Genomic DNA, 21,325 nt, shown 5'->3' with positions numbered 1-21,325 from the left:
TGCATTTTTTCACATTATTGCAAAAGTAATTAATACCAATTTATTAATCTAAAGATAAACTTTTAGTATCAGTACTTAGTGCACAAAGAAACCCATACATGTAATGTAAAATACAATTATGAAGACTGCAAATTAATCCATTAGTCAAATTATAAACAGAGTACACTTGCTTGTTGCAGAAACCAAAACATGCCAATAACCAAAATATTTGTATTCTATAATTTCCAATAATTAATTCCCTTTTACATATTCTTTCCTTAGTTATTTAAACTTCACCTTTGAAACTGTCCAATAAAACGAGAAAATTTAAGATTCATTTAAACTCTTTAATCATTAAAATATTTTATATCATAAATATTTTTAATTAGAGAATTGCAAAAGATTTCTTGATAAATTTGTTCAGTGTTGCAAATAACCAGAGGTTTACGTTTCTAGAATTTTAATAAAAATTAAAGTTTTAGAGGTAACCATTGTGGCAGGCATAGATAAATGGAAGTTAAAACATTCACCATCAGAGGCAAAATATTTATGTCATGTTCATACTGAAAAGGTGTGCAAAAATGCAGCTGCAGATATCTACCGTAAAAATGCTGCTACAAAACCTAACACAATCTCATTAGAAAGCATCAGAGGCTTTCATTCCATTAAAAACACAATTGGCCGGATTTTGCTCACACCAGCAACCATTCATTACACTTGCACTTGCCCATAGACTTTCTATGGGATTCTGCACTGGAACTTATTGGCCCAGAACTTGGTGTCGGGGGCTTGCCGCGCGTGCAAGCCCCCGATCTGCACTCACCCTGCGCGCTGACATCTGAAGCCCGGGCCTGCTTGCATTTCCTGTCACAGGCCTGGTTCAGATGTCAGCGCGCAGTGCTTACCTGATCCAGTGGCGTAGTTAGTGCGATGTGCCGGCTGGGGTCAGGTGAACACTGTACAACCAATCAGGGGAGGGGAAGGTTCATTCATGAGTTTGAGTGTAAGAACTGTCAAACTCATGAAAACTACGGGGGCCCAAAACACTATTTAAACTTTAAATAAAAATTTAAAAAACATCCCAATCATTAAATTAAGTATAAATAATTTTTTAAAAATAATTTAAACAATAATTTTTTATATTGAAAAAAATAATTTTTTAATAAAAAGGGTCTAAAACTAAACTTACCTTATTGTAGATTCTTTAAAATAATAAACCTGTGGAAAAAAAAATTCTAAATTGCACTAAAACACCACTTACCTGTAAAAATAAATACTTACGTGTGCTTTTTACAAGCGTAAAGACCGGAGGCCTTTACACATGCGCAAATCCCCCAAAACAGAGGAAATCCAAGACGCACGCGCTGCCCCCTACAGCGCACGCGCTAGCCTCTTCAACTCTTGGGTTAGAGGAGAGGAAATGCCGGTTTTCAGCGCATGTGCTGTGCATGCTGAAAACCGGCATTTCCTCCGGCCAGACGCATGAGTACCCCTTCCGTACTCACGCGTTTGGGGAGGAATTACTGCCCCATTGTAAATTATAGAGCCAAAAAGCACAGCGCCCTCTACAGAGCATCTGGGACCTGTGTAAATAGGAAAGCAACTGTGTATCTCCTTAACCAATCAGATTGAAGAATTGTTAATGAGCAGCGCAAAGTCTGAACCAGGAAGTGTCAGTTAGAACATGAATTCAATGTCAAATCAGGTAGAAAGAGCGAAATAAAGAGGGAAAGAAAGACTGGATTAAGAGAGTGATAGAAAGAAAATGTAAAAAAAATTCAACATTTTTTATATTTTTAAAATCTCCAACAATAATTATCTGAAGGAATGAGACTCCACAATTGTAAAAGTTAATTTTCACTGTCAGAGGTTGTTTGGCAGTAATTAACACTTACCATGCTGTTAAGAGAGTACTTTCACTGGAATGGACAAGCCCTAACTTTTTTTGGTCAGTTTAGTTCGTATCTATTCAGGTTAGTACAGCAATGCCATGCCGTTCCATGCATTTCAATGTTGAGTCTCTCAGCGAGATACCATTATTGAACAGCTTTTGGAGGAGCAGGGCATCTCAGGCAGCAACTTCCTGATTTCCGTAGTTAACTGCACATGAGCGGTCGCTGGAAGTTGCTGTCTGATTTCCATGTAATGGTGTGCGTCGTTAGCCTCCCCATTATTTCTACCACAAAATCCAGCCCATTGTTATTGCTTGTTGCGAAAGAGCATGCAACAACCATTTTTCACAAACAAGTTGATTTACATATTGCAGTTTAGTTCTTTTCTTATTTCACCTCATTCCCATTACACAATTTAAACTTCATATTGCAGTTGTTTTACAATCAGTAACTGAATTAGAACAAAGTACCTACGGACCGTCATCCAGCTGGATGGGACTGTACTCGCCTGGTTCCATTCTTATCTATCTAATCGTAGCCAGAGAGTCACCTGCAATGGCTTCTCTTCCCGCTCCATTACCTCTGGCGTCCCCAAGGATCTATCCTTGGCCCCCTCCTATTTCGTATCTACGTGTTGCCCCTTGGCGACATCATCCGAAAACACAGCGTCAGTTTCCGCATGTACGCCGATGACACCCAGCTCTACCTCACTTCTTCTTCTTAGGCAGTCCCTCGGAACCGAGGATGACTTGCTTCCACATTAAAAATGAGTTTGCAGGTGACTGATGAGTCCAATGCGGGACCTACAGTCTCTGTCACAGGTGGGGCAAATGTGAGCAGTCACACAACACCAGGTTATAGTCCAACAGCTTTATTTGAAATCACAAGCTTTCGGAGCGCTGCTCCTTCGTCAGGTGAAGTGAAGAGATGCATATAGGCACAGCATATAGAGTCAGAGAACACTGCCAAATGATTAGAGGTAATCTTTCTAACTGCTCTTTATCCCACCTCAGGTGGGGCAGACGGTGGTTGAAGGGTCGGGGTGCGCTCCCTGCGCTTGGCTTCCGCTTGCTCCCGGCGAAGAGACTCAAGGTGTTCGGCGCCTTCCCGGATGCTTCTCCTCCACTTTGTGCGGTCTTGGGCCAGGGATTCCCAGGTGTCGGTGGGGATGTTACACTTTTTCAAGGAGGCTTTGAGGGTGTCCTTGAAGCGTGTCCTCTGCCCACCTGGGGCTCCCTTGCTGTGCTGGAGCTCCGAGTAGAGCGCTTGTTTTGGGAGTCTCGTATCGGGCATGCAGACAATGTGACCCGTCCATCGGAGCTGATCGAGCGTGGTCAAAGCTTCGATGCTGGCCTGAGCAAGAACACTGATGTTGGTGCGCCTATCTTGCAGGATCGTGCAGAGGCAGCGTTGGTGGTACCTCTCCAGTGCTTTGAGGTGCCTGCTGTACATGGTCCATGTCTCTGAGGCATACAGCAGGGCGGGTATCACTGCTGCTCTGTAGACCGTGAGCTTAGTGCTGGGTTTGAGGTCCTGGTCTTCAAACACACTCTTCCCTCAGGCGACCGAAGGCTGCACTGGCACACTGAAGGCGGTGTTGGACTTAGTCGTCGACGTCTGCCCTTGTTGACAGTAGGCCCCCAAGGTATGGAAAGTGGTCCACATTGTCCAAGACCTTGTCGTGGATTTTGATAATCGGGGGCAGTACTGTGTGGCGGGGGCAGGTTGGTAGAGGACCTTTCTATTACGGATGTTTAGTGTAAGGCCCATGCTTTCGTACGCTTCGGTGAAGGTGTCAACGATGGTTTGGAGTTCGACCTCCGAGTGAGCGGAGGATGGGACGACCTTGGATCTGGCCTGGAGGCGATGGAGATTGAACAGTTTCCTGTTTGTTCTGTAAATTAGTTCCACTCCAGCGGGGAGCTTACTGAGGGTGAGATGGAGCACTGCAGCAAGGAAGATCGAGAAGAGCGTTGGTGCGATGACACAGCCTTGCTTGACCCCAGTTTGTACATGAATTGGGTCTGTGGTGGAACCGTTGGTCAGGATCACGGCTTGCATGTTGTCGTGAAGCAGGCGGAGGATGGTGACAAACTTTTGAGGGCAGCCGAATTTGAGGACACTCCATAATCCCTCACGGTTGACAGTGTCAAAGGCCTCTGTGAGATCAAAGAAGGCCATGTACAGTGGTTGGTGCTGTTCCCTGCATTTCTCTTGTAATTGGCGTGCAGTGAAGATCATGTCCATTGTGTCCCTTAGTGGGCGGAATCCGCATTGCAACTCTGGAAGGAGCTCTTCGGCCCCTGGGAGAAGGCGATTGAGGAGGATTCTTGCGATGACTTTCCCTGTGGCAGACAGCAGGGAAACTCCTCTGTAATTACCGCAATGGGATTTGTCACCTTTCTTGAAGATGGTCACAATTACGGCGTCTCTGACATCCCCGGCATGCTCTCCTCCTTCCAGATAAGAGAAACGAGTTCATGAATTCGTGCCAGTAGTGCTTCTCCGCCATGCTTTAGTGCCTCGGCGGGGATTCCATCTGCTCCTGAGGCCTTGTTGTTCTTCAGTTGTCGGATGGCCTTTTCAACCTCATGCCGGGCTGGGGTTGCGCCGAGATGGCGGCGGGTAGCATGCTGCGGGATGGAGTTGAGGACACGCGCGTCGAAGACAGAGTCGCAGTTAAGGAGATCTTCGAAGTGCTCCTTCCAGCAGGCACTGACTGCCTCTCTGTCCTTGATGAGTACCTCTCCGTTCTTGGCCCGCAGTGGGGTAGGGCCTTGGGCCGTAGATGGTCTTGACTGCGCTAAAGAATCCATGCACGTCGTGGTTGTCGGCTAGCTGCTGGATCTCCTGCACTTTCTCCACCCACCATCGGTTCTTTAGGTCGTGAGTTTTTTGTTGGACCTCGGCCTTCAGGCGTCTGTAGAGCTGCTTTCTTGCTCTCGAATTCTGTTGCTGTTTCCAGATCAGGAATGCCTTGCGCTTGTGGCTTATTAGCTCCTGGATCTCCTGGTCGTTCTTGTCGAACCAGTCTTGGTGTTTCCTGGTCGAGTGACCGAGCGTCTCGTCACAGGTGCTGATTATGGAGGCCTTGAGTGCAGACCAGGCGCTGTGGGCACTCTGTGTCTCTGCATCACTGGGAGTCGTCAGGTTGTTTGTGAGGCGCAGGCTGAATAGGGCTTTCTTAGCGGGGTCTTTTGAGTGCTCCAATGTTAATTTTCCTGTGGCATTGTTTCTGTTGCTGCCGCTGTTTTGGGGTTGCATTGATGGAGATGACAGAGTGGATTAGGCGGTGGTCTGTCCAGCAGTCGTCAGCTCCCTTCGTGGCGCGGGTGATGCGGACGTCCTTGCGGTCCCTCGCTCGGACAATGACGTAGTCCAACATGTGCCAGTGCTTGGAGCGAGGGTGCTGCCATGAAGCCTTGTACTTGTCTCTCTGACGGAACAAGGTGTTGGTTATGACAAGGCCATGTTCTAAGCGTTTCGACAGGAGGAGGGTACCGTTGGAGTTGGCTTTCCCTATCCCCTCTCTGCCGATCACACCTCCCCAGAGGTCAGTGTCCTTTCCAACTCTGGCGTTAAAGTCTCCAAGGAGGATCAGCTTGTCGCCCGTTGGGACTCGGGCCAGCGATTGTTCGAGGCTGGAGTAGAATTCCTCTTTGGTCTCATCTGTGGCTTCCAGTGTTGGGGTGTACGCACTGATGACCATAGCGCACTGGTTCCGGGTTAGGGTGAGCTGAAGAGTCACGAGGCGCTCGTTCATACTGCTAGGGGAGTCTCTGAGACGCCCAACTATCCCTTCGCTTGACCCCACTACAGGCTCTAAATTGTCAGACTGCTTGTCCGACATACAGTTCTGGATTAGCAGAAACTTTCTCCAATTAAATATTGGGAAGATCGAAGCCATTGTTTTCAGTCCCCACCACAAACTCCGTTCCCTAGCCACTGATTCCATCCCTCTCCCTAACATCTGTGAGACTGAACCACACTGTTAGCAACATTGGTGTCATATTTGACCCTGAAATGAGCATCCGACCACAGATCCGCAGCATAACAAAGACCGCCTATTTTCACCTCCGTAACATCGCCCGTCTCTGCCCTTGCCTCAGCTCATCCGCTGCAGAAACCCTCATCCATGCCTTTGTTACCTCTAGACCTGACTCTTCCAACTCACTCCTGGCTGGCCTCCCACATTCTACCCTACGTAAACTGGAGGTCATCCAAAACTCAGCTGCCTGTGTCCTAACTCACACCAAGTCCCGTTCCCCCATCACCCCTGTGCTCACTGACCTACATTGGCTCCTGGTTAAGCAACGCCTCGATTTCAAAGTTCTCACATGGCATCGCCCCTCCCTATCTCTAATCTCCTTCAACCATTGGTGGCCGTGCCTTCTGTTGCCTAGGCCCCAAGCTCTGGAATTCCCTGCCAAACCTCTCAGCCTCGCTGCCTCTCATGCTCCTTCAAACCTACCTCTTTGACCAAGCTTTTGGTCACCTGCCCTAATTTCTCCTTATGTGGCTCGGTGTCAAATTTTTTGTCTTATAATACTCCTGTACAGTGCCTTGGGATGTATTACTACATTAAAGGCGCTATATAAATACAAGTTGTTGTTGTAATTAAAATAAGAAATGATCAAAATCTGTCTTTCCCAGGAGATTACATGGTTTTGGGTGTGCAGGGAGAGGCGGTATCATCACAACTATATGGGACATGCTCAATGTATCATTTGGTCTTTTCCTGTCATTTTCGTATGTTCGTATCCTATAAAAAGTGAAGTCAGGTAAACAGTACGTAAAGTGCCTTGAAGAATAATATCACTGTTTACAGAGATATTTTTGGAATAACATTCCCCTTCTCCCCATGTGAAAGAACATGATGGAATTAAACCAGCAGTATATTTACAAAGCATAAATAATAATCAATGCAATGACAATCAAATAGAATGTGTTATTAATATCATCCATTTTGGCAGAAATTTTTAGCTTGAACTCCACACACAGTTCTGAGAATTAAAATCAATATAAAATCGAATTTTAAAAAAGTATAATTGAACGAAAAGAAAAAGAGGCACGAGAAATAAATGTAATAGGCCATATGATAGAAATAATAAATTGGATGATTTAGTACTGGTGAATAATACTCCTAGAAACTAAATTAAGACATATCATATGGTTTCATAATAAGCTATCTACTGTCTCAACTGGTACTGTACAACCTTCCGAAAGCAAAATGAAAGAGAATAGTCTGGGCATGCCATTGTCTCTTGGATTGAGATCTTAAGTAAGGTTAAGACTGGCTTCTGGTTTCCCAAAGGAACATAGGAATTGCTAGATGAAAGACGACTGCGGTCTATCTAGTTCGTCTTCTACCATCCTGGTAGTCACATGATGCAATGATAATGGAGATGTTGACTAATTATAGCAATCAATCTCTATCAATTAGTCTACAACAGACCCGGAAATGACATAAGAAAACCCCCAGTGGTGGAGAGTTTTGGGAACTATCGGTCCAAAGTCACCTTTTTCCTCCCAAGTCTATTACACTTACCACATATGTCTCAAATTACTCATATGCTGTATCCTAAAATGTTATTTTCCTGAAAGAAATCTATCTAATTTACATTTGAATGAATCAATACTAACTGCTTCCACCATCTCTCTAGGGAGTCTTCCATAGATTGACCACTCGCTCACTGAAATATTGGACAATTATTCCATTTAAAATGTAAAACATGAACTGATGGGCTTTAAGGTTTTTCCTCTTGTACCTGAGTAATTGCCTCTGCAAAACTGGTAGATTAGGCCTGTGTGCAATCCTCATGCGAGCCTGAAGGACATCAGAGGAGAACAGCCAACTTCGATCATTTGAACATGGTGTGTCCACTAGCACCTAAGAAAGCAAAACAAACTAGTAAGGAAATAGAAAAGCTACCCCAAAAAATGGACAAGTCCAGGTGACAGAGGGTCTTTTATTAAAATCTCTTTCTCTTCCCACTTTAATGTCAACTTGGCTCACTTGTCAGCACTCTAACCTAAGTCCGGTGGTGCTGGTTTCAAGCCTCATTACAAATTTTAGCACATAATCTAGGCCACCACTCAGCGTAGTACTGAGGGAATGCTGCATTGTCAAAGGTGCCAGTTTCCGGCTGAGATGTTTACCTGATGTCCCATCTGATTGTTCCGGTGAACGTAAATAATCCCATGGCACTATTCGATGAGGAGCAGGAAGTTAATCAGGAAGGTGACCTAGCCAACATTCCTGCTTAAACCAATAGCTCCAAAAATAAATGATCTGTCATCCATTCATTTGCTGTTTGTGAGATTTCACTGTGCACAAACTGGCTGAAGTGTTTAGCTATATAACAGTAACTGCATTTCAAAAAAGTAATCCATAGTTGTAAGGAACATTGGAACGCGTTGAAGATGTCATGAGGCACTTATTTTTCTTCCTTTTACAAAGTAATTGTATATTGTAGAATTGGTAACCTCCCCCCCAAAAAATGCTATGAAATTGCTGACCAAACAAGAATTATTTCTAACTGCAGAATTGCTGAAAATGGCTACATGAATTAACAGTGAGATTCTCAATTCTGAGGTTATCAACACTACTTCAAGGTGTCCTGGGATGAAACGTGTCTGGAGATTTGTCAAAAAGTGAACATGGTGACCCAGATAAAGAGACACATCACAAAGCTAGGATATCAAAAAGGACCACTGAAGAAAAATAACTGTCTAGGGCCCTACAACCGCAGGTAAAAAGTGAGTTTGCAGGAACAATTTCAAAGCTCATCTCAGAGACAATGAAGCATCTACTCAGAAGAAATTCTAAGAGTTACATGTGAGCTGAGACATTTGGGAAACTCATTATTTGTTTAATCACATCTTTGACCTGCTGCTGTTGATGGGTTCTCTGTTGGGAAAATGATAAAAGATTTTCTTTTTCTCCTAACAATAACAGCAATCATTTGAGACACATAACATGACACAATACCCCAAAAGCACAAGTGCCATTACTAATGTGGCTTACTCATACTGGCAGAGCACAACTTCTGGCAGTGCTGGACTCAAGTTACCGCTTGAAATAAAGCTCAACAGTCTGATTACCGAGGTTCAGTATGTAGGCCCTTTAAAAAAAAAACTTGGACAACAAATTTATGAAAAAGACAGGGGTGTACAGGGGTGGGGTGGTTGTATCTAGATCATCCGTGCTAAGATTATGTAGTTTTTATGGAAATAATGGAATTTAATTCCCCGTAATTTACAAATAATGAATAGCAGGGAGGAATTAATTTGAAAAACATCTTAAATGAAGGCTAATATTACTATTCAAAACAAATTAAGCAGTGTTATATTTTTTGTGAAACTATAAAATAATAGAATCCAATTGCATTTTATTCATGCTTGGCCTGATTGTACTTGCGCTGGAAACATTAGGGTCAAGTACTGTGTACACAGACAAGGAAGGAGAATCATTTCCCTCAAACAGAAATGTTGAGTAAAACCTGACAACTGAGCACCCCCATGTGGCTAAAATCAATATAACATGGATATTCAAAAATTCAACACAGAATCAATGGTCCTATTTACATATAGACAGAAGTCTGGCACTTAATGCGATGTTGACTGATTACAGAATGTCATTTAATTCCAGAACAACTGACTTTAGTCCTAAATTAGGCAACAATTATAGATCTACCATGGAGGATACAAAGTGAATTTAAAGGAGCTCTAAACTGCCACAGGAATGGTATTTAAAAAGAGAAATTCAGAAGCGAGACCAACGAGGATTGGAAATAACGCAAAACTTATTCACCTCCTACAGTATTGTGACATCACTATGCACAAAATCGTATCTTTAATACCTTGCATTTATATATTTCTATCAGGTGTCGAGTTACCATCTTTAGCCCAATCCAAAACCAGTCATGGGTGGGGCTTCAGCATAGGGTTTGCTGTATTTAAAAATACACACCGCGAGCATGAGTGAAGTGCTTCGCTCACACATGCACATAAGTGTGCTTTTAAATGCAATGATTGAACCCAAACTTGCCATAATGTAACGAAACAAATTATGAATACACCATTTGAGTCCATTTTGCATCTATTTTCTAAAACTGGTCCTTTAGAAACACTTGAGAAGCTAAAGGCATTAGACAATATTTTGTTCACATTAACAAAAGTCTCCATTAGAATCAAATAATATATTTTAAATAAAAATATTTTATTCTACACATCACATGAATAGAATAAAATATTTTTATTCTATGTTTTAGTCATGAAACACTAAACATATCCATATGTAAGTTGCAAGGAGGATCACTCCTGAATAACTTTATCCTCTCAAGTGTGAGATAACTTCAGTGCTAAATAGCTAAGTATCAGATATCTTTGCACAACCATATGGAGGAAAATGCAAGTTTATAGGTAATTACTTACTTGGCAATATAGAGCTTTCTTTAAAAATCTGATATTAGCACACCAGTGTACTTAGCAAGAGTATAAACTGAAAAACCTCGAAATACTCAGGTCAGGCAGCATCTGTGGAGAGAGAAACAGACTTAACTTTTCAGGTCGATGACCTTTTGTCAGAACTGGAAAAAGTTAGAGATGTAACAGACGAGGTACTGTTCCTCGTACTTACATTCAGCTTCACTGGAACAGTATAAAAGACTGAGGACAGAGAGGTCAGAGTGGGAGTGGAGCGGAGCAGAGAATTAAAGTGAAAGTTTCAGGTCGCCTGTCACTTTAATTCTCCACTTTACTCCCACTCTAAATAAGCTCGAGGAACAGCACCTCATCTTTCGATTAGGCACTTTGCAGCCTTCTGGACTCAACATGAAGTTTAACAATTCCAGACTATAACCTCCGCCCCTATTTTTCAGGCGGCAGCTGTTGATGATTCTGTCATTCCCATTTGCAACATTGAACCACTCCTGCCTTCCGCCCTATCACAGACCGTTCCTTTTGTTCTTTCCTCCCTTCCCCACTTTCCCTGCCTCTGCACCTGCTTAAAATCTGTTACATCTCCAACTTTTTCCAGTTCTGACGAAAGGTCACAGACCTGAAACGTTAAGTCTGTTTCTCTCTCCACAGATGCTGCCTGACCGGCTGAGTATTTCCAGCATTTTCTGTTTTTATTTCAGATTCCAGCATCCGCAATATTTTGCTAACTTCATTGTGTTTGCATGTTGTATTGATCTTTGCCATAATGTGATTAAATCATAACTACAGATGAGGAGGACCATTTAGCCCATCTTAGTACATCCATCCAGAAAGACCACTCAATGTAGCATCTAATTGGTTCTTCAATGATTTCAGCGTTTATGCCTCCACTACTCTATCTGAAAGTCTATTCCATATGTTGATCACTCTGTGTGAAGCATTTCCCGATTATCAGTCTTAAATTTACCTTTTACTAACCATTATGAGTAACCATACTCATAAGTACCTTATATACCTCTACAAGATCACCTCTTAGGCACCTCCTTTCCAGGCTGAAAGCCAGAGTTTCTCTAGTCTTCCCTCATAACTTCACAGAAACATAGAAGATAGGAGCAGGAGTAGGCCATTCGGCCCCTCGAGCCTGCTCCGCCATTCAATGCGATCATGGCTGATCATCCAAATTCAGTACCCTGTCCCTGCTTTCTCCCCATACCCCTTGATCCCTTTAGCCTTAAGAAATATATCCAACTCCTTCTTGAATATATTTAATGAATTGGCCTCTACTGCCTTCTGTGGTGGAGAATTCCACAGGTTCACCACTCTCTGGGTGAAGAAATTCCTCTTCATCTCTGTCCTAAATGGCTTACCCCTTATCCTTAGACTGTGACCCCTGGTTCTGGACTCCCCGACCATCGAGAACATCCTTCCTGCATCTAGTCTGTCTAGTCCTGTTAGAATTTTATAAGTTTCAATGAGATCCCCTCTCATTCTTCTAAACTTCAGCGAGTACAAGCCCAATCGACTCAATCTCTCCTCATACATCATTCCTGCCATCCCAGGTATCAGCCTGGTGAATCTTCGCTGCACTCCTTCCATGGCAAGAACATCCTTCCTCAGATAAGGCGACCAAAACTGCACACAATACTCAAGATGTGGTCTCACCAAGGCCCTGTACAACTGCAGCAAGACATCCTTGTTCCTGTACTCAAACCCTCTCGCTACGAAGGCCAACATACCATTTGCCTTAACCGCCTGCTGCACCTGCATGCTTACCTTCAGTGACTGGTGCACAAGGACGCCCAGGTCTCGTTGCACTTCCCCTTCTCCCAATCTATTGCCATTCAGATAATCTGCCGCCTTGTTTTTGACACCAAAGTGGATAACCTCGCATTTATCCACGTTATATTGCATCTGCCACTTCGACCTTTTAAACTAAGAATATTCTCTGCTCTGCCTCTAATGTTTAAATGTCACCTGTTTCTTGACAACTAGAACTGGCCACAGTACTCAAGGTGCAAAATGACCAGAGCACTGTACAGTTTAATTGCAATTTCCTCTGACATATATTCCATTGTTTTAGCTATGTAGTTCAACATTCTGTAGGCTTTTTTTAAATTGCTGTGCACGTTGAGCGTCATGTCTAAGAACACTCCTAGGTCTCTTTCAATTTCATCCTTAGCTACTGTAGGATTTGGCCGGTGCCAACATCAGTGGGTGCATGTGCCTGAAGGATTTTTGGACTTTTAAAATGGATATGCACCCTTTTAAAATGGAGATGCACTTTGGCTGCGTTTCAAAATGGAGTTTGGACTTTAAAAAGGACTGACTGTTGGTTTCTGTGAAGATAGCAGGAACTGTCTGTCTTTTGGCTTGCCATGGGGCCAGTCTCAACACTGACGTCATGAAAGGCAGGGGCCTTTTCATATTCGAACTTGTGAGATTTGTGGAAAAACACCTTTTGTCCATGGAGCCAGGATGTCTGGATGGACAATGAGGTTTGCAGGCCAAAAATACCACCTCTGGACTCTTTCATTGAAGGAGCAGTCAGGAACTTAAACAGTTAGCACTTCGAGAACTGCTCAACTACAGTAATGGCCTACCATTGTTTTCATCAAGATGACCAATCCAGGACAGAGACATCACCAGGAAAACCAACTAGCATCTCTGCGACCATGGTAACCAGGAATCGCCCAGCCAGTTTTGTGTATTATACGGGGTATAAATATGCTGAACTTTGGGGATTCAGTGCTTGTTTTTCCTCTACCATCTGTAACGGGGTTCTCCGCATAACTACGCGTCCATCAACTCTCTAGGAACGCCTGAAGTGAGTGCCTCGTCGTACCGCCTGAACCTAACTCTCTAGGCCTCATCGCACGCCTCTGTTAGACACGGTTTTGTCTCGAGTCGAACGGAGCCGGAACTGCGTGAATCAACAACAAGGGCTGGTAATTATATCCAGCATACACCTCTAGAAATCCTCAGGACCACCCTCGTGTTTGGCTGCTGAGGAACTGCAAGTGTCCAAGTCGCAGGCTAACACGTGTGTGTGTGTGAGGAGGCTTCCAAGTGTGGGTTCTGACCAAACCGGGAGAGGGGTTCAGTTAGAAGGGTTTTTCCATTATCTACGCTTAGATTCTGGGAAGGGGTTGGTTCGGCGTAACCAACAGGGTGGGTATTTTAGTCTAAAGTTATAAGCTAGTGTCCACGGTCGCCTACTCGATATGCCGTAAGCGAGGGGAGTCGGCGTTGTTGTTTTGGGAGTGTAATAAAAGGAATCGATCTTTGACCAACCTGAACCGTTTAGTTTTGTCTGAGTCAATTATAATCTATCCATTGTAACTGCTTGGGTCCGAACTTGGGGGTTGTGGGGCTTGTGTATAATTTGGAAGACCAACCGGGTGGCATCCGGTCACGGCCGGGTTACACAGTAATCCCGCTGGGGACGCTGCGCATCGGGCATAGGAGAAGACCTATCTGGCCTTGGTCTCTCTGTGTGGGATTACCCACTAATCGACGTTTGTATGCGACTCTATCAAATGCCTTTTTGGAAGTCAAGATAGGGCTTTCCACAGCCCACTTGGGTTGTCTTATCATCATCATAGAAGTCAAGGAGCTTGGCCAGACCGGATCTTCCCCTTCTGAAGCCATAGTGACTGTTGTTTACTAGGTTGTTAGATGGATAATCCTCATGTTTACTCCTGATAATTCTGAAATCTTCGTTTTTTTTATGGCCTCAATTTTAATAGAATGCATGCTTGTGAAAGTAAATTCTTATACATCAATAACTTTTTAAAAACTTGTGGCTGGTCTCTACTCAAAATCAGTACAGCAAAAATCATCAACTCAGTGCGGTGAGGTTTATACATGTATAAACCTATGTCCCACTGTTCTGTAGGGCTGCACCTTGAAGCCTTAATGAGCTATGTCACCACAGCACAGCAACTGTCTTGAAACCAGCATGTTTGCACCTGTCTAGCAAAACATATCAAAATGTTTCCTCACCTTGTCATACATTTGTGGCTGCTGTGGACCAATGTGTCTGCCATCCAGGTCAGTCACAGAAATTATGCTCCTTAAGTCCTCAGGTACAAAAGAGTCAAGTGTTTGCTTCAGCCATTTGTGTCGCAAACTGTCATGTTCATTGCAGAGAAAATGACCTTTTAAAAAAAGATAATCAAATGTGAGATTGTACAGGTGGCCAAACATATCCCCGAGAGTCAAGGAAGAAATTCCAGCGTACAAAGGACACTTGTTTCAGCAATCTGAAAAAACATGACTTTTAGCAAATGTACTTACTAAAACTTGTTCTACTACAAATAATGATAGTGAAATGTCATAAACTGAAACAATTTACACGTATAGCAACGATAAAACTAAAACCTTCTGCACCCATCCCCTCAAGGACACCATTATGTGTCAGCCTTGGCTCAGTAATAGCACTCTTGCCTCTGAGTCAGAATGTCATGGGTCCAAGACCCACTCCAGAGACTTGAGCACATAATCCAGGCTGACACTTCAGTGCAGTGCTGAGAAAGTGCTGCACTGCCAGAGGCCTCGTCTGCCCTCTCAGGCGGACATAAAAGATCCCATGGCACTATTCAAAGATGAGCAGGAGAGTTTTCATATAGTGTCCTGGCCTTAAACCAACATCACTAAAACAGATTATCCAGTTATGTATCTCACTGTGGCTTGTGGGACCTTGCTGAATGCAAACTGACTGCAGTGTTTCCTACATTATAACAGTGCAACAGTGACTACACTTCAAAAGTACTTCATTGGCTGTAAAGCAGGTTGGGAGGTCACGAGAGTCACCATATAAATGCAAATCTTTCTTTCCTTCAACAGTGACTACACTTCAAAAAGAACTTCATAGTTTCATGCACTCTCTCAGGAGCAGACCCCCACTCCCATTTTTCTTTTTATTTGTACTTAGGACATCCTACGGTCATGGAGTTTGCTATATAAATGTAAATCCTTTCCTTTCCTTTTATTTGTTAAAGGTTCCGAGGTGTTTTAATGATGAGCTTTCTAATAACTTCTCTGGCTATTAAAAAACACCTCCATAATTACGGCAATCTTTAGATTCAAAGAATTTAAAATATCCCCGCTGGCATTATATTGTACTGCAATTTTCTTTTACATATCACTGAAATTAACAAACATCTTCAAATTGGCTTGAATTTAATTCCACCATCTTCCTCGTCACTTTAAAAAAAAAATTATAACAAAGAGGAAGCTCCTTCTACTCTCCCACTCCCACCCCTGCCAAGGGCTCAGCAACCCTATTTCAAAGTGGAAGTGAGTATGATCTTGCTTATTTGGAGAACTATATATATATGGTTTAGTAGTAGTAGGTTTCCCTCAGGTTCAGCTACCATTCCCCCATCCAGTGTCAGGTGACGTTCAAGGAAGGTAAAGGACTTTTCAATCTCCCTGTGGGTGTTGTGATCCTCTGAGCCTTTCTTCTCTGCCTTGATTTATGTGTTTTCTCAGAAAGCAACCTCCCCCTTCTCAGTTTTCTTTTTATTTGTACTTAACGGATATTCCCATATTGGAACTTTAGCTTACAGGTTATTCTGAGAAATGTTTAAACTCAGCTGAATAGACATTCTTATTCCTTCACACAATGATTTAAAGTCGCTTTTCTGGATGGTGAAACCAAACTAAATAAAAAAAATCAGGTGACTAATTAATGTTGTTCTAAAGTAAATGGAGAATAATGGCCACTTGGCAGTGATTACAAAATACTGAAGGATTTGGAATGATGCAATGAACCACAAATGCAAGTTCTAGTGGCTTATTAGTCACCTGAATTCTAAAATGAAATTATTGCCTCGACATCATTCCCATGGAATCCATTACATGTTACTATATTTACGCTGTGTAGTTTTCCATTTAGAGGGTTTCATTTGATTTTAGATCCCTCTTTTTGCTGAGAGTAGCTGTCATAAGCAGATAGCAGCAGCATGTGGTGAAAGACTGAAGGATAAATTATGGAACATAATCACTGCAGGTCTATCAAGCAATAATTGTCAGACTGTATAATACAAGTACGAGTTATAGCATTTTAATTGTAAAGTTTGATGGGAATAATAGTAATGTAGATTTACATACATCAATTGAAATAGCTGATCAGTGTTCGAGTATATAACAATTCCCATCAGGACGCTAGGTATGTTTTACCTTCTGAGGTAGAACAGAGGATAAGAAATAAATAAAAGTAAAGATGCTTAGAAGAGAACAGTTACAAGGAAAAACAATGATTCTTAAAGAATGAAATCTATTGCACCTTCTACTTTCCCCTACAGCAACAATCAGGACAGAAAGTCATAACATATTTTAAATTAGGTAAGATCACCATCACTAAGCCTGGTCAAATGAAGAAATAGGTTTCAATTTAATAAAAACGTGCTGCACATCATCAAGTAACAATATTCTGTTTAAATGCATTACACTTCACTAAATAAACAAATTGTACTATTCAATCCTTAAAACTCTCACATAATTAACTCTGAGTGCAACCTAGTCTGTAGCTATCAATGTTTTACTAATACAAGAAAATTCTAAAATTAGATAGAAAGTTCAAAAGCATCTCAGTGAAGCATTCTACCTGAAAAAGTCTGAATATGCTTACATAAAAAAGCTCGAGTCATTCACAGTCACATCTATTAGAAAATTAATGATGCAGTCTAAGTGGATTCTAAATTTGCATATGCTGGCTGAAGCTAGTTGCTCGAGTAGAAAATATCTGAGAAACGATGGGGAAGTATTCCTTTTAAATGGAAAAAAAATTGAATTCTACCACATTACAAAGGTTCTAGCAGAGACCAAGGAAAGCACTTGCAATATTTCCATTCAAATATGCAACAAATAGTCTACTCTCTATTCAACGATGTTTATTAACATATGTGTGTACTTCATGTATAGAAAAAGGTTATAAAGTATTCATTGGCATGATTACCAATAACTACATAAGTTATATAGAATCCATAGTTATAACATAGGCATAATCTACATCAGTTGTGCAGTAGCATTCAATGAAAAAGTATACATTACAGGTAGTATGAAATGCATGTACATAAGGATTCATACATTAGACATACATAATCTGTATTGCTGTTACCATCCGAGATGTTTGACACACATGCTAGTTCTTCTATTACCAAAACAGCTATATTGTTCTGAAATACAGGCCTTCCCCCCCAAGATGGGCATAAAACTTACCTGGTTCACACGGTGGTGTTTCTACGCTGTCAACTCGGAGATGACACCGAGGTATATACAATATATATTCAGTGTCAGATGTATAAACTTGTTGATCCGGCATGAACCATACATAAACTGACATGTTGTAGGTATATTCATTTGCATTGACCCACTGTACTAGGACTGATTATCTCATCTTTTATCTTAACCTTGTTATTTAAACCATAAAAAAGGTTTTTTTTCCCTTAATATTTTCAATGCAACTATTTTTTTAGGATAAATTATCTCCTGTTCTTCAGTCCACCTGTCTTTACTGCCTCTGTTGCCATGGGGATGGACAAGCCTGCTTTACGGCACAGAGGGAGGCCATTCGGTCCATCAAGTCTGCACCGGCTCTTTCAAAGAGCAATCCAGTTAGTCCCGCTCCACTGCTCTTTCCCCGTATCCCTGCAACTTTTTCTTCCTCCAGTATTTATCCAATTACCCTTTGGGGGCTACCATTGAGTCCACCTCCACATCAGGCACTGCATTCCAAATCCTGACCGCTCGTTACGGAAAAGACGTTTTTCCTCATGTCGCCTCTGGTTCTTTTGCTAGTCGCCCCAAATCTGTGCCCTCTGGTTGGCAGCCCTTCAGCCAATGGAAACAGTTTATCTTTATTTACTCTATCTAAACCCTTCATGATCCCTGATGTAAACAGATAGTTTGTTGTATGGAGGGGGAACTGTTTTGCTGCTCGTTTAAGATATGCAATTTTTTTCAAATCATTTTGTGCTGCCTCCCCAAAATTGTTATTTGCATTCAAGTTGAGGTGTGATGCTAATGAGAAGAGGCAGTGTTGATTTGATGTCACCACCAGAATTTTATTTAACCCTAGGTAATAATACCCCTACCTTGACTACCATGAGACAAAACTTGAGAGAAAAAGTTGCAGGGTTATGGGGAAAGAGCAGTGGAGTGGGACTAACTGGATTGCTCTGTGAAAGAGCTGGCACAGACTCGATGGGCCGAACGACCTCCTTCTGTTCTGTACTATTCTATGATTCTGTTCTGTACTATTCTATGATTCTATTCTATGAGACTGCTAGGAAGCACTAGGCACCACTTCAACAGGATTCTCTTTCCTACAGGGATACAGTACACCCTGTGCTCAACACAACTTTGTTTGATTTGACAAAATTTCAATAGGGTGGTGATCAAAAAAATGTAGCAATAGTGTATAACAACAACTTGCATTTTTATATTGCCTTTAACATGGACAAATGTTCCAAGGTGCTTAAGTGTTAATCATAGAACAACTCCACTAGACTGAGGATACGGTTCTAACATGCTGTACCAGTGCAATGCCCAGAAAGCTGTTATTCAAAGCACCTCGGAACATTTGTCCATGTTAAAGGCAATACAGTATATAAATGCAAGTTGTTGTTGTACACGATTGCTACACTATTTTACGGAAACCAGCTAACTGTACATCTGAAATATGAAAGAGCTACATATCTATTTTCTTCCTGTAGATGCCCAGATACATATTCATTGAAAATTGACAATACCCGTTTTAAAGTTATCACTTAAATTTTTTCCCTCTCTTTGTTTTCCGCCATGCCATGTACCATTTCCCTCCCAATCCTCTACCTATGCCTCTCTTGAACTGGCATAGCTAGAAGGATGCAGAGAACTACCCCAGAATTTCACTTCCTAACTGTAGGAAAGTGTCTCATTGTACTGCCCACACTAGCCATCCTTATAGTTTAAGCCAAATTTCAAATTTATATCATATTATGGCCATTTTCTTTGTTGTAGATCCATATCCATTAAGGCAGCCTTGGCTGATACTGAACCCATGTGCCAGAAATACAATCAAAACATTCTACTGTACCATCCAATCACTCAATTCTTTTACATTGCTATATTGTATTTACAAACATTAAGGCCTAAAATTCGTCTTGGGCGGTGGCGCAAAACGGGTAGTATTGAATCGGCCGCCCGTTCTACTCAGTGCCTGATATTCAGTTATATCGCCATCAATGGAACGGAGTATCAGGCGCTGCGTATAACGGCCGGCCGATTCAATACCGCCCGTTCTGCGTCACTGCCCAAGGTGAATTTTTAGGCCACAAAGCTTTTATCATACAAGAGTCTTACTTTTTTTTTTTAATTAAATGTGTTCAATATTTGAGTTCTGTTTTGCAAAAAATCAGATAGAACTTACTTCACTCAAAAAACTTGAGCAGAAAATAGAAGTAAAAAAAGCTACAGAAATTTGTAGATTCTATTTTGGAATGGGATCTCTCTCTCAACCAATCAGTTCTATCGTCTATTCCAATACAGAGACCTGTATTTAAACAAAATGGCCCGGATTTTGTGGTAGGAATAACGGTGAGGCTATCAGCACTCACCATTATTAAAGAGTAAATCAGACAGAAACTTCCAGCGTCTGCACATGCGCAGTTAAACGTGGAAATCAGGACACTGCTATCCAATTTGCCCTGCTCCTCCTGGAGCTTCATTACACAGTACCTCACCGAGAGACTCAGCATTCAAACACATGAAGGGCGTGAAGTTGCAGTACTTACCCATTAGATACCCACTAAATGTGCCAAGTGTAAGTGAATTTTTAACAACTTGATAAGTCCTAATTACTGCCAAACAACCTCTCTGGCACTGAAAATTTATTTTTACAAGTGTGGAGTCTCATTCCCTCAGATTTTAATTATTGTTGGAGATTTTTTTTTTAACTTTTTCTTTTTCTCTTATTTCTCTCTCATAATCCCATTTTTCTTACTCTCTTTATTTTGCTTTCTGTACATGATTTTACACTGAATTAATTATTCTAACTTACTCTTCCTGGTTTAGACTCTGCATGCCTCAGTGAGGATTCTTCAATCTGATTGGTTAAAGAGACACTCTGTTGCTTGCTTGCCCAGTTCACAGGTCCCAGATCTCCCTTAGATGGTGCTATTTCAGACGCCCGATGACTAAGTTGCTGCGCAAAAGCCCACAAAAAGTCTGTGGGTAGCTGTAAGCGTAATGAACAGCGAGTACCAGTTGTTCGCCACTGACTGCACAATCTAGGCCAATATCCCTATTTGATTACTTGTGTATATAATTTTTTTATTGATATGCAATTTTTACTTGGACATAAAATTATCTTCCAGTACAAAGAATTAAATCTGCATGCAAATGTACTATATATGGATATAACCATAATGATCCCGTGGAAGAGCAGGTTACAGATGTTTTTTTTGCAGTTAAAAGTTGTCTAAAGTTAATAGTCTTACAGTTGTCACTGAGGCTCATTTATGTCCATTTAAAATGAGTATTTTTTTTATTTAATGAAACTTTTTCTGTTGCCGAGTTAGATTAAACTCGTCATTTTCGTCGGCAATTTCTAATTGTTTTATCCTAATTAATTATGATCTTTTAATTACCTTGTTACAGGAAACTTTGTGTTATCCGGAGGCTAAATGTCCGGCAAGCTCGAGCCACCGGCAAAAATCAGGAGCCGTTTCGTTAGGTTTTTTTTCTTTTCGTTGCTTTTTTCTCAACAGTCAAGCTCTGCAAGGTCTCGCTGAAGCTGTTGCTAAGCTACAGAGACGCTTGCAAGGTACGGCCGACTGTTTAGAAGCCGTTGCTAAGCAACAGGGTTTGTTGCCAGATACGGAGCTCAAAATCTCCATATGTTTCAACATTAGCGCTGGTTTGTCCGGCAGTTTTGATGGGACGGCAACAGCTCGGACCCGTCGGTGCCGGATAGCACAAAGTTTCCTGTATTTATGAAGCGAGTTTGTGCGTAAACATTACTAGCT

At 41.9% G+C, this 21,325-nt stretch overlaps 1 protein-coding gene across 3 annotated transcripts in view; it reads right to left on the bottom strand.

The window, feature by feature from the left end:
* The window catches only part of nsun3 (NOP2/Sun RNA methyltransferase 3), a 79,432-nt gene that overhangs the window by 29,920 nt on the left and 28,187 nt on the right, over positions 1-21,325 (bottom strand). For all 3 annotated transcript variants that reach the window (XM_086006599.1, XM_086006598.1, XM_086006597.1), the window contains exons 4-5: positions 14,316-14,470; positions 7,640-7,761 (exon numbers count right to left, since the gene is read on the bottom strand). In XM_086006599.1, the coding sequence (XP_085862725.1) occupies positions 7,640-7,761; positions 14,316-14,470 (277 nt within the window). The remainder of the gene's footprint in view (positions 1-7,639; positions 7,762-14,315; positions 14,471-21,325) is intronic.

Source organism: Somniosus microcephalus, chromosome 14, assembly GCF_052327205.1.
Source record: "Somniosus microcephalus isolate GS21.2 chromosome 14, FLI_Smic_1.0, whole genome shotgun sequence".
NCBI classification, from domain to species: domain Eukaryota; kingdom Metazoa; phylum Chordata; class Chondrichthyes; order Squaliformes; family Somniosidae; genus Somniosus; species Somniosus microcephalus.
The sequence above is the reverse complement of the archived record's forward strand: the minus strand, read 5'-3'. Positions and strand labels throughout refer to the sequence as shown.